Below are 13,804 nucleotides of genomic sequence, written 5' to 3' on the forward strand. Positions count from 1 at the left end.
CTTGGTAATGCAGCCTGCAGTGGTACCGATCACTCAATAATAAATAATTCAATCTCTTGACTTTATGGTTTGGTAGCTTTTATACATTCTTAAATTTGGACAGCAGCAACAAAATGCAGCGTTACCATAGCAACAGCATCCAGTGCATTTTCCTCCTCCTGGATACACATCCTCGAGCCGCCCCTGTGATTGGTCGAGCTCTCTTTGGATGTCACTGGGGCAACCGAATGATGGAAAATTTAACACATGAACGGAAATGCAACCGTTGAATGTGACTGGCTCCCTCCGAGCGGCTCCCATTCAGGCACAAGCATACAGTCGATGGGCACAAGTGAGGTTTACAGAGAGCGGAGGCTGGCCGTTGGACCGCTCGCACATCCGTCTGAGGAGGGAGGGTCCGTAATTCTTTTTTTTCCCCTGCCTCGGTACGGGAGCCGAGCGGGGACCAGCTGGTTACGCAGCGGCCGTGGGTCTCCACCCGAGAGTATGGCGGCTGGGATTGCACAGGAAAGCGAGGGTGAAGCAGAGACATGCCAGAGATGGTGAAAAAGAAACAAAGAGACGCAAGTTCTTTAATTACGTGTAGAAATAGTTTAGTTGGTGCTGTTTTCCTGAGGCTGCATCCGGCTTGAAAAACTGCGCCTGCAGTTCATTGTAGGGGCTAAGCCAGCGTTTTACTAGTGTCCTCGGTGGAGCAAGTTTGTTTCTGATGCAGACAGAGGGGTGAGCTAAGCAGATGAAAACCCGCAGGCTCCACATCATCGGGCGATATTTTCTTCCTCCCAGGGCACATTTTTGGACAATTACAGTCATCGGATGCCCGTATAGCTGTCAGTGTCTGGCCTGCATGGGGGGATTTCTACAATGAAATCCATCTTTGGGCACCGAGTCTTTGTGCTCTGCCATAGCTGAGCAGCGGCGAGCAAGACTGTATTATTGACAACCCGTTCAAAATGGGACACGAATGGTGAATGTAATTCGTGCGGGAACATTTTGAGTTCATTTCAATGACGCGCGGAGATTTGATAACGTTACCTTACGACTTGATTTAATCCACGATGCGCGAGTATAAAGTGGTGGTCCTGGGCAGCGGTGGGGTCGGGAAATCCGCCCTCACTGTGCAGTTTGTTACCGGGACGTTCATTGAGAAGTACGACCCAACTATTGAGGATTTTTACCGCAAGGAGATCGAGGTGGACTCCTCACCCTCGGTGCTGGAGATCCTTGACACCGCTGGTACCGAGCAGTTCGCTTCCATGCGGGACCTTTACATCAAAAACGGTCAAGGATTCATTCTGGTCTATAGCCTTGTCAACCAGCAAAGCTTCCAGGACATCAAGCCGATGAGGGATCAGATCATAAGAGTGAAAAGGTGGGTGAAATGATGCACAGGAAAATAATAATGTCCAAATTGTTAATATTGGATATTATTCTTAACACATAGGGCTGGCCTATCAGGCTCTGTAGTTTCAGGGTGGGCCTAGGCCTGGTCTGAGAACTGTGCTTGAATGGAGATGCTGTGCATCTTCAGGGCAGACTACAGAGCAATACAACATGCCTGTTCTATTTTGGTGCTTGTAGGTAGGCAAATGCCCTTGCACTGCAGACCCAGCAGCTCTAAAAGTAATCATTAGTGATCTCTAAGAATAGCCTCATCTCCTCAGTGTTTCTGCAGACTTTGCAATGTTTCCATACATTTGCATCCTAGGAATGACAGTACCGTGCAGGGAAACAGTGCTGATCCACTCAGTCCATCAGCACTGAGAGGTCCAGCCAGTCCTCCAGTCGTAACATGCTAGACACTGTCTGTGATCTGCCAAGCTGCTGCCCACTGTGCCGGATGCTGCAACCACTGTGAAACACCCAGCTGGGGATACCCAGGATTCAGTACAACAGAGGCTCTGCAGAGAGCTTCAAGAAAGCACCACTCAAAAATTCTGTATGGGTTGGGGTGAACACACTAACGTGCAGAGGAGAAGAAGCCATGTTTTTAATTAACAAGCTGCACAAGCTCTTTACGAAGAGCTGCACAATTGAAAGCATGAAATCGCCTGATGTCTGAGTGCTGTAACACAGATGATCCAGATATATGAGGTCACCAGAGTAAGCTGATTGATACACAGAAGAGGTTAGCTGAAGCTGTGTGGTTGGGCTATCATGTCATTGGTGTTTCTTAACTCAACTCACTGTGAAGACCCACTGTGCTGTACATTCACCTCGTGACATGACAAAATGTTAAATATCCCAGAGAGAGCCTAAATAGACTATGTCATAGATGCTACTGGTTAAATCATTGGTGGCAGTACTCACTGGGTTGTGACTGCGTGCAGTTCATCAGTCATTGCAGGTGTCAGTGGATGTGTTACAGTCAATGTAGCAAGTCCAGTGGGCTCCAGAGAAAGGAGTCTGTTCTAATGAATATTCATATTTAAAGCAGTGCAGCTTAAAGCCCATACTGTTTACTGATACAGCTAATTACTTACAATAATGCTCGGCACAAGGTCAGTGCAGTCATGCCAGGCTTTAGTTTTGTCTTCCTATCTCTGTTGTGACAATTTATTTTCCATTTTATTTTTAAGTGTCCTTTAGTCTTTGTCACATTATTGGATTTAGGCTTTTTTTAAATGCACCTTATAAACAATCCTATAAATCTGTGGCATTGGATGAAAAAATTAGGTCAACATGTTTCCCCCATATGAGTTGAGAATGAGGAGAGGTATGTTCAGTCTACTGTGTGTGTGTGTGTGTGTGTGTGTGTGTGTGTGTGTGTGTGTGTGTGTGTGTGTGTGTGTGTGTGTGTGTGTGTGTGTGTGTGTGTGTGTGTGTGTGTGTGTGTGTGTGTGTGTGTTCAGACAGCAGATGTAGCCAGGCCGTTATGTGATTTCACACTTAACACCGAGTCTAGTGCTGCTCTCTAATGTCACAGAATAATTTATTTTCTGTAGCGAAAACATCACACACTTCACTTCACATGCTACTCCTAGTTCATTTCAGAGTCTTATGCTTCATGTGGGCTTAGACGGTTAAAACTTTAGATTGTTTGAAACAGTGGAGTTATGGGTAGTTTAATTGGCTACTTTAATTCAATATCATGTATGCAGCTCTTCAGAGTTTGTTGTGAATGAAAGTGTGCATATTTTCTTTGGTTATTCACAAAATGTCTCTTAATTTATTAAAAAGAAGAGATGAATCAAAGGATATCTCAGAGACCTCCTCAGCATCTTCCTTCTAGCCTTGCAACAACAACAACATCCATTTCATAGAAAGATAATGTTTAAGATCACAAAAGGTTTGCACAACTCAGCTGGGTGTTATAGATGAGGTCTGAACAAACTAAAGCTGTTTGCTTGCATCTTTTTCTGTTGACAGCAGTTATATAAGGTGACTTGTGCTCTTGAGGGTGTAAATATATGTAGTAAACTTAACACATATCTACAACAATACAAACAAAGATCTTGCGTTTTATTTTTCAGTTAAAATAATTTCATTTCAAGTGATTGAAAATTTGGCACATATGTATGGCAACATAGCTCCGATACCCATCAAAGATAAAAACAAGAACCACATACTGTATTCATTTCACATTTGACCATCCATAATCACAAGTGTCAGTGTTTCTCTTGTTGCTGAAGGTAAGAATGATACAAAATAAATCACAAATGATCTTGTGATTATATTTGCAAATTGAACTTTTAACCTATTGTGAAACATTGTTAGACATTTGCAGTGCTTCTAGACAATCCAGACAATAGATTATGATGCAATGCAGTATCAAGACATGTTATGATTTAGGTAACAGGTGAATAGCTTGCTTTCTTTCCTGAATCCTGACTGAAAAAACCTCCTTATAGCTCTCTTAAAACCCAAAGGTGAAATGCAACAAGTTCAGGCATGTTCCGTGAGACTGGTTGAAGGGCATTGTGGGAAATGTAGGACATCAGTAAATGCAATAGGAGAGGACTAGACAGGTTGAGACATCAAAAAGAACGGAGATATCAAAAAATAGACATCAAAAGGTGCACTGAGTCTGACTGATGAGAGAAAATCATGATAACATCAGTAAAAGGGTGGGATTTCCTCAAGCTGATTTGTTGACTAAACCATTAGAAAAATAATCCACAAATATTTGGAGAATCAATAAGTAGTTTCAATCATATATAAAGCAAAAATAGTTTTTAAAAAAACACTAACATTTTTCAGGTTCCAGCCAGAGGGAGGATTAGCTGCTTCTCTTTGTCGTATCATGGTAAACTGAATACCTTACACCTTGGGTTGGGAAGTTGTGGTTGGCTTTTTTCACCATTAGACCGATCGATTAATCAATAAAATATTCAGTAGATGAATCGATAATGAAAATCTAGCAGCCCTAGAATTTTCTTTCAACATTGAGTGAGGTATTGTTTAAATGTAGCAAGTAGAACTTGGACCACAGCTGCAGCAGTACAGGTGTCAGCTGTCTGATTTTGGTAAACTATTGGATTTAGGAAATTTGTTATGCTAACCTCAGCTTTTGGATTATTCCTGCACATACACTGTTGTCACTGGTGACCCGTCACGATCATATTGGCGTTCGCTCAGGTCAGAGGTGCTGCTGTGCGTCGCTCTTACTCTGAACCCTGTCATCATCTATCAGTGCCTGCTGTAAGTGGCTTTAGCATAGAGGCCATGGGTGCACATGAATACACCGAGACCTACCTGCGTCCGCTGGGGACCTCATCACTCCTCACTTCAGCTGCAGTTAACTATACACCAGGGATATTTGGTGATTGGTGACTTAACAGAGCATTTAAATAGCAGTGACATGGTCCGAGGATAGTGAAGAAGAAAGAGGTGAAATAGGGTACTGTAATAAACTACTGCATGTACTTTCAGCATTGTACAAAACTGGAGTTATCATTCCAAGACATGTTCATATGCCAACTGGTTAGAAGGATCAATAAATGGAGGAGCAGCAGTCTCCCAACTATCCCAGAAAGATCCTCTTTCATCTCTGTCTGTTGTAAAAACTGGGCAAAAATAAAACTGAGCTAAAGTTCAGTGATTACTTAAAAGTTGACTTGGCTTTCAAAAGTATCTGTTGAAGGCCGTACACAGTGGGGTTTTTTTGTGTTAAATATCCAACAAGTTGTTTCTGCTCTGTTTTGGGACTCACCACTTCAGAGAGGGTGGCACTAGTTAGAGCAAATTATAGAAGAAGAAACCCACATTAACTTACCCCAACAAACAGCAGGTAACATTTTTAGCCAATCTAGTGGCATGGCTTTAGGGTTGGTTGTTCCACCACTTTGGTCCAGACAGAAATATCTCAGCAACTATTGGATGGAGTGTGCTAAGATTTTGTAGCATTTACTGTAGCTCAAAGCACGGATGTGTCTAAGCCTCACAGAGCTGCTAGCATGGCTATAGACGAGTGTTAAGGGTTAGCTTACTAATTAGCGATAGCATGTACATTTTAGCAAGAAAGCACTAGCTGTAACCAATGTTACTCACCTGATACGATCGTTTTGGAAATAAAATGCACTGCTTCTTTGTCAGTGAAGAGGGTTAAGCCAATGCCCAACTCCAATTATTTCAAGTTATAATTGCAATCTAGGTGAATTGAACAGCTGGGAAGTAAGTCAGGTTTATCATCCAGTCGCACAAAATTGAAGCATCCCCAGTAAACATAAAAGGCTTTTTATTTTTTTATCTCTTTTGCTCGGAAAACCTGCCTGTTTCAATGTATTAGATTGGCATTTTAAAAGGGATACTCCAGCAATTTATTATTGTTCTGTCATAAAGAGACATTTAAAAAAGAATGGTTCAAAGTTTAAATAAAAGAAACCCTGACTTTTAGCCCCTAGAATGGGTAATCCCTGAAAAAAACCCTGGATCCTTCACTGCTGTTTTAACATGCTGAATGGTTGAATGCCCCATCAACAAACGTGTGTCTTTAAACTTACAAAACATATTTATACTCACGGCATATATCTCACTGATTCTACAAACTGAACATTTATCTCATTAAGTACAGTTCTTTACCACAAAGCTTCTCACAGAGGGTAAGGATGATGTCAAACTGTGCACTGCACTTAAACAGTGTTAGCTCATTAGTAACAAAATACCATTGAACTATTCTTTTAGAAGCCTATTAAAAATTGAATTGTATTTTTGCTGTTGCGATGGATAATCACAGAGAAAAAACAACTACAAGCAATTATGAAAACAGCCAGCCAACAAGCTGTCAAGGCAAAAGTGGTTTATAGCATTTTGTTGTTAAGTCATACAGTGAGTGCATATTAAAAAAAATCCTCATAAAATTTTCTGAAGAGTCAAAACAGTCAGATAATAACATCTTCAGTTGTATGTGTCCTAATCCAACTATGCAATGTTTGGAAATGTACCTCTACATGCTAAAGTAAGTTGTCCATCAGCAAGTATTAACAACAAATTGACACATTGCGCTGTAAATTAGTGATTTCTAAAGCTGCACATAGAGATCTTTCTGACATTATGCTGAAAGTGTCGACACTGGAATAATATCCTCAGTGTAATGTATAATTTTCAGACTTATAAATGAGTCACTAAACTATTCAAAGCGTATTTGTTACCAATATTTTATGGAAACGCAATACAAAAAAGTCAATTTCTAAAGCAGGGACACTTTGCTTTTCAGATTGTAGGTCTTTTACCTTGTACAGTGAGAGGAGGAATTTGTCTCAGACGGTATAACTACTGCAGGGAGATAGCAGTGTGCCGTATTATCGCTGTGATACATCAGATCCAAGGATGAGTAGCCTGTACAGTCTGTCAAGTACACTACTCGTTTATCTTCCCCAATTTGACATGTCTTGGCCAGTTTCTCCATCATCAGTGAATTGCATCAACTTTTTGAAGGAAACTGGAAGCAGAGAATTTGTTTTCGCAACCTTGGGAGAAGAAACTTTAAGTAGTATCCCTGAATTCCCTTTTATTCTTTTGAAAAAGAAGAAAATTTCATGCAAAATGAATGTGCTTGTCATGGCGTGTTTACCAAAGATTCTCTAGAGATCTATTCCTGAAGAAATCTCTCTTTGCCCTTATGCTGTGCCTGGAGAAAGGAGCATACTGCTGCTCTCTGACTCAGCTGCTGTCTACTGACTAAACTGACCCTCCACAAAAGGGCCGTTCGGAGGAGGCCCAACACGCACCTTGTTTCCTCTCTCATCCTGGCAGCGTTGGCCAGAGTCAAACCCAGAGACTCTTGGGCTGCTGGGTTTCAGCGGCCCAAGTCAGTTCCGTCCGCGAGCCCTATATGGGTTGATGCATCATGCATTATAGATAAGGTGTGTCTGGGGGAGCTCGAATGGGTGTCAGACAGCTCGAGTGCGGGGCGCCGTCAAGCTCACAAGCTGAAGGCTAAAGCATGACATGTTGTTTGTGCTGTGTCACAACACAAACAACAATCAGTTATTCATTTGTCTTTTGAGGCTTGTGTCTAAACCATATAAACCACTCTGTATGTGTTTTGTGTTACGGACAAGCCTTGCTTCCTTGGCCGACACCCTTCATGTTAAGGCCCTGGGAGCCACGGTATCCGTGGCAGCCGCTGTCTCACACCTCCTGGGACTGCCGATTTCCTCCTCTGTTATTATGACTATATATAGACCCGCTCCTTTGGTACCAGATGTCTTTGTGCTGCACTTGTGTTATGATGAGGCCTATATAAGCTACATAGCTTGCATAGGGCTGACCAAGTCAAGTCCTCCATTATGGAAAAAAACAGCACACTGGGATGTTTGATATGGACTGACTTTACTTGGATTCCCCCTGCTGTTTGGGACATCCATGATAATGTTTCTTTCATTTGATTTCTGACATGCAGGCAGCTCTGACATGAGAATCACAGCTTTATGTAAGTTGATTGGAAATCTATATCCACTGATCTGGGTGTTACACAAAACAAAATAAAAAACTATTTGATAGTGATGGTAATAATTACTGTTACATTTAAGGAGCTTGAATCCATACACAGAGCTCAGGTACTAAACATCCTGAACAGTTTTTTTATGGAGCAAGTAACATTTGGGTCAGGAAAGTGAGAGCTGCTATGAAACAGCATGTAATGGTAGATAATATATAAGATAGTTGGCTTTCCATAGGCCTCCATGAGAGATTTACAGAACGAGATTTGAGCCAAACCCACAGCCTGGGGCAGAACAGAGACACCCAAATGGCACCATTACCCCAACTACACTGAGCCCCCCCTTGGCTCCTCCTAAACGAGTGCAGCTATAAAAGTAAAGGTTTTGCCTTTCAAACTGCTCACCCACAACTATGTTTAGGATTTTTCCATGAAGGTGGGAATTTAGAGTTCAAGGCAAGAGCTGCTTACTGTCCCACCATTGAAATGTGGGCCGAAATAATTCTCAGGAAAATAATGGCCTTGGCTGTTTTTATTGACACCAGGAATGCAGTGAATGAGACCTATGCATGTTAAAGTTGAGAAACATAATCTGTAGTTTCTCATTCAAGTTCCCGCCGAGCTCATAGAACACTATCATGCTCTTGGTTACACATCAACCGACCTCTAAGATCGTCTCTTAAATCCTGGTAGTTCCTCTTGGCGGCTGAGCCGATCCTGGGAACAGAACAGGATAGTTGAGATTAAAGTTCACTCTGGATGAAGTATTCATGAGTAGATCAAAGTCGGCTCCCTGTTCTCTGAAAGTTTAAGCTTATTTAACGCTGAAACCTGCAGCCCCTGGCCTCTGAGAGTTTCTCAGGCTGCTCGGCTTGGGACATTATTACAGTTGCTTCTTCTACAGTCTCTCCATCTCTCCAGCATTTGTCAATTCCTTGTATACCTGTTACCATAGCAATCAAGAATGTTTTTTTTTTTGTCCTATAAATAATTTAGAAGCATGTATATTTTATAGAGCAAGGACAGCAATTGAAAATCCTAATGATGGTTGATGGGTGTTTGGATGCATGACTCCATTAGATTTTACGATGTAGTTCAGTGTCCTGGACAGAGACATTTTAAACTCGGTTCAAAAGGTGGGTCCAACAGATGGAAAGTGCTCCCTTGCCAGCCTCACACACAGATAAGGATGAAATAAATAGCAGCCTGTTGTTTACAAGAGGATGAGGATACGCATGATCTGCTATCTCTCTGATGTTTTTGATCTTTGTTATCTCTTTTGATGGGTACGAGCCGCCTTAGAGGCCCACCATGTTTCCCAATATCAAAAACCAATGGAGTGATTACAGTATATTGGTGAAACTGCGTCAAAGGTGTTCCTTCTAATAATTATAGCGCAGTAGCCTATTTAATTTAACTGACTGTCTCTTCTGGCTGTCCACTAAGTAGTCCAGTTCCACAGTGATATGTTGTGCTCCAGCAACATGACAGAGAGTTCAGAGCTCAAAGGATTATGCCCACTTCCTACCCTCAGGGGTCAGAGCTCTACTACTCATTTCCTGTTCTCTTCTGGGTCAGGCTTTAGACTTGGTGTTTACATGAGACAGGGTGGGCGCCATGGAGGTTCAGTGGTTAGCTTCTCAAAGCAAGAAGGGGCTGCCCAGGCTCTTTATGTAAAAAGCTTCCTCCCATAGTCAAAGACCATGTGCACACCGAAGTAGAAATACTTTAAACATATCATTTTCTTTCCATTTTGACATTCCAAGTGTTGCACCCAACTGAGCTTTTTAAAAAAAGACTGTACCAAGCTGGTGATTTTGAAAAAGCCAGGCTTTTTTTGTCATGTGGAGAGAGGCAACAGGGAGACTGATGACTGTTGCACTTTCCCTTGAACATGGAGAAACAGGTCAAGAAAATGAATATATGAGGCTAGGTTGTTCATTGTTGCCAAAGGTCATTTTTCAATAGGTTGTTATACAAAGTGAAATGAATGGATTATGGATAATTGAATAGTGGATTTTCACATGCCAAGTGTAGAGGTTTTATTCAGTGGAGCAATCAAAACCTTTTGAAGCATTAAGCATGTGTTAATACCAAGTTCTCAAAGCATACTTTCCTGTCTTTGTAAACTGTAAGTTCAGTATCAGTTTTGGCTGAGTATATCTTATGTCTGTGTCTCACAACCCGATGTTGGTCTGTGTCTGTCCCCAGGTACGAGAAGGTTCCTGTGATCCTGGTGGGGAACAAGGTGGACCTGGAAAGCGAGAGGGAGGTATCGTCCAGCGAAGGTCAGGCCCTGGCCGAGGAGTGGGGCTGCCCGTTCATGGAGACCTCGGCCAAGAGCAAAACCATGGTAGACGAACTGTTCGCTGAGATCGTTCGGCAGATGGACTACGCCGCCCAGCCGGACAAGGATGACCCATGCTGCTCCTCTTGCAATATACAATAGCCCCGGGGGCCTTGAGGAACAGGCCAGGCAAAAAGTCTACTTAGATGAAGCTACTTTGACCCGCAGCAGAGAGACACACACTTAGACACACACACATGCACATGCCAATGAAACAGAAGAAAAATTCATGGTTGAACGCGATGGATTTTACTCCACAGATGATAAAATCAGCAGTGACATGATATTAATAACGACGTGTTAGTAATGAATACATTTTGAATGAGGAATGCCTGGAATTTGCCACAAGAGAAATTGACAAATGACAAAAAAGGAACATGCCCTCGCCTTATGTTACTCTCTTCTGTTGTTTGGGTTTGTTTTGATCTTTTTGAGTATGGGGGGGAATCATCAGCAAACAGTCACAGATCAGGATCTTTACTCTTTAGGTTGTTCTACAGTCTGTTATAAATAAGTCAAATGTTTGTATTACAGGAGACACATTTTTTGTTACCACGACTCGGTTGCAAGTAGCTACTGTACACAAATCCAAAACAGATTTCTGGGATCCAGTTGTTTTGAATATTGAGGAGTATTTGATTTACAGTATGTACAATTTTTCTCCCAGCTTGTTTTGTGCAGAGGTTGGTGGGATGTTTTTCTACTCATCACAGGGCTGAACCAAAGAGGTGACCAGAAAGCACCTCCATTTTCTTATTTTTTTATTTTCCCAGTCGTTAAAAAAGCAAGGGAGAGAAAATGGTGGACAAGTCAGTGTCTTTCTCGAAACATTGGTGCAGTCATCTCTTTCCTACTTTCTCACTTTGAGATACAATAGAAAACAATAGCAGAGTCTTTCACATATCGTGTGATATTTCGTTTTCCTCTCTGGGAGACTCTGACAGCAGATTGCAGAGTAGTAATATAACTAATTGCTTCATCCTGATGGGACAAAAAGTTCTTATCTTTTCAGTGTTTGAATATCTACAGACGATCTCTCTTTTCAGGAATGGGTGACATTTAAAGTGAAGATGCCAACATTTGTCCTACTTTACATTTTCTTTTTCTCCTCCGATCAATATGAAATGAGGTGCTCAAGAGTTTCAACATCCTGATCTCATTCTGTATGTGCTCAGAGTATTCAAATCCATAGTAACAAATAGTAACGACGAAGGCGATGATGATAATAAGAATAATAAATGGTAGTGTAAATATTTTGTATTGAAAGTGCCAGTTCCTGTTAAGACACTGACTCAACATGTGGAATTGTCAACTGTATGCATGGCTAGTAAACAAAAAAAAGGACTCTTATTGTTTGAGATAAATATAGGCTGTGGAATTGTGCAAACCAAACACATACACATCTGGATCTGGACACTGGCTCAACTGTACATCTGTGTTGCCACGGGAACCAGACTTTCCCTGTGTAACCATTTTCATTGTTGATTTTATATTTTTTTATGTGACCATTTACTCTTTACTCCCTCTCTGAATGGTGACACTGTTACATTTGACACCTAAACAATAAAAGTGTGTTCAACACTCAACTGAGGCTTCCAAGCTTAAGTGAAATGAAGTGAGTGGACTGACATGCTTTTTGTTGCACTCTGAGGTTTGTTTTTATAACCAAATTGCTTATTTTCTTCTGTGCTTTTCCGACTTGTAAGTCTACATATTGATAGGATATGTTAACCTTTTTTTTTATATTTTTGTATTTAACCACTAACAGGTTTTGACCACTCTCTGATACATCGGCACATGTATAGCCTTAATCCTGTCAAAAAAATACTGATAGTGCAAGTCTTATATTGATTTAAGATTTAAGAATTTGAGGTGATACTTTTCTGAAACAAGCTACAATGTGCTTTGCAGAGTAACATAAAATAAAACATATTCTACAAGAAATAGGATAACCTAATGCACAATAATAAAATAAAGTGTATTCATAAAATTTATTTTTTGATAAACCCTTCAGTTTTGGGTAACATGGATTTGGAGTTAATCCCTTGTGTCAGAGAGGGCGAGAACAAAACATTTAATTTAAACTGAAATGGTTTTAAGAGATGATTAAAAAAGACTAGCCTTTTCAGTTCTCCTTTCTCCTTGGTTTGCCTCCCAACTCATTTTAGAGATTGTGTTGAATCCCTGATGCAGAGTGCAGATGCCTTTTCCTTATGTCCTTGCAGAGATAAAGCAAGAATGACTTTCAAGGAATGAATAGCATCATGAGATGTTGAAATTTCACTGGGGAACAGACTGGAAAAAGAAATGTAATCTGCTTGAAAACAACCCCCTTATTTTCACAGCGTAGGTGTTTGAATGAAATAGGCGCTGACTCATTGTTACCTGTTGTCTGCTCTGTAAGCCAGGGGCTCAGACATTGCAGCTGTGACACAGCACACCGTGTTTGTTCCAGCTGAGATCCTCTGCATCAGTATGTCAAATGTCAGGATGAAAGGGGGGGAGCTGCATGAGTCACGCCACCACCCCCACGCTCTCAGACTGCAGCACAGTCCCTTGGGTGTCTGTGTGGGATATAGCAGTCCATGACAAAAAGGCCATGTCTGCCCTGTGCACTTTTAATCCAGGGGACATGAGTTCATACGGCTGTTATCCTGAGGAGTAGAGGAACACCCATCCAGCCCAGCAGTTTGGAGGATGAAGGAGATTCCAATGCATAGACTGAACAAAGGAGCCTTTCAATTGCTTTAATCGTCTCATTGATCAGTGGAGCATTAAAGTCTCAATGTGGTCCAGACGGGGGCTGAAATGTGTGGGAAATTAGGCTTTTGTACCTGTGCAGCACAGAGGTGTTGTGGAAACCAATAGGGTGAGATGTAAAAGGGAGGAATTATACATTTAGAGGAAACATTTTTATTTTGAGGCAGCATAGTGAAAATGTTTGAACAGCACACTGTATGTTGTCACGTTTAAGGTATCTCCCTTGTGGGGTGGCCTCTAGCTCCACACTCTCAATACTCCCCTCTGATATTTTGTGCCTTTTTATATTGGAAACAATGTTGATGTGCAGGAGGGGGAAGACGGAACAAACAAGCCGAGCTAGGACTGTTGGAAGGCCTAATAACTAGGTGTCATGGCAACCAGATGGCAACACATGAGTTGTCAATTTCACAGTCTAATTTTCAGCTGTAACGGAGGAGTGTGTGTGTGTGGGGGATGATCTGTGCAAACAGCAAGGACAAATTCCTCTAATGTGTTTGTGTCATAATAGGAGATAGCAGATAGGAACTATTTCTTCAGTATAAAGTTTAACATTGTATTCACCTTCATTGTGTTTGGGTGACAAAAGATGTCTCTAATATCTTGAAATGTCAAACATTTCCTTGAAGTAGAATTCTGATTGAAGGACTTTCACTTGAGTATATTTATTGAGTGATATTGCTACTTTTACTTCCACCACTGCAAAACCTGGAAATGAAAATACCCTTCACTTTAATTTGGAAGAACTGAATTTAGGAATTGTAAATGTTTTGTGGCCACTTGCAAAAAAAGCTTTAGAATTGAAACAATCCCCT

General features: G+C 41.3%; 1 protein-coding gene across 1 annotated transcript; it reads left to right on the forward strand.

Moving 5' to 3' along the window:
* Window positions 1–410: 410 nt before the first annotated feature.
* Window positions 411–11,815, forward strand: LOC116047843 (ras-related protein Rap-2a). The gene is made up of 2 exons (XM_031296853.2): window positions 411–1,372; window positions 10,094–11,815. The coding sequence occupies exons 1-2, from the start codon at window positions 1,059–1,061 to the stop codon at window positions 10,329–10,331; spliced, it is 552 nt and encodes a 183-aa protein (XP_031152713.1). The 5' UTR covers window positions 411–1,058; the 3' UTR covers window positions 10,332–11,815.
* Window positions 11,816–13,804: the final 1,989 nt, after the last annotated feature.

The sequence above is a fragment of the Sander lucioperca genome, chromosome 8 (genome assembly GCF_008315115.2).
Source record: "Sander lucioperca isolate FBNREF2018 chromosome 8, SLUC_FBN_1.2, whole genome shotgun sequence".
Lineage (NCBI taxonomy): Eukaryota > Metazoa > Chordata > Actinopteri > Perciformes > Percidae > Sander > Sander lucioperca.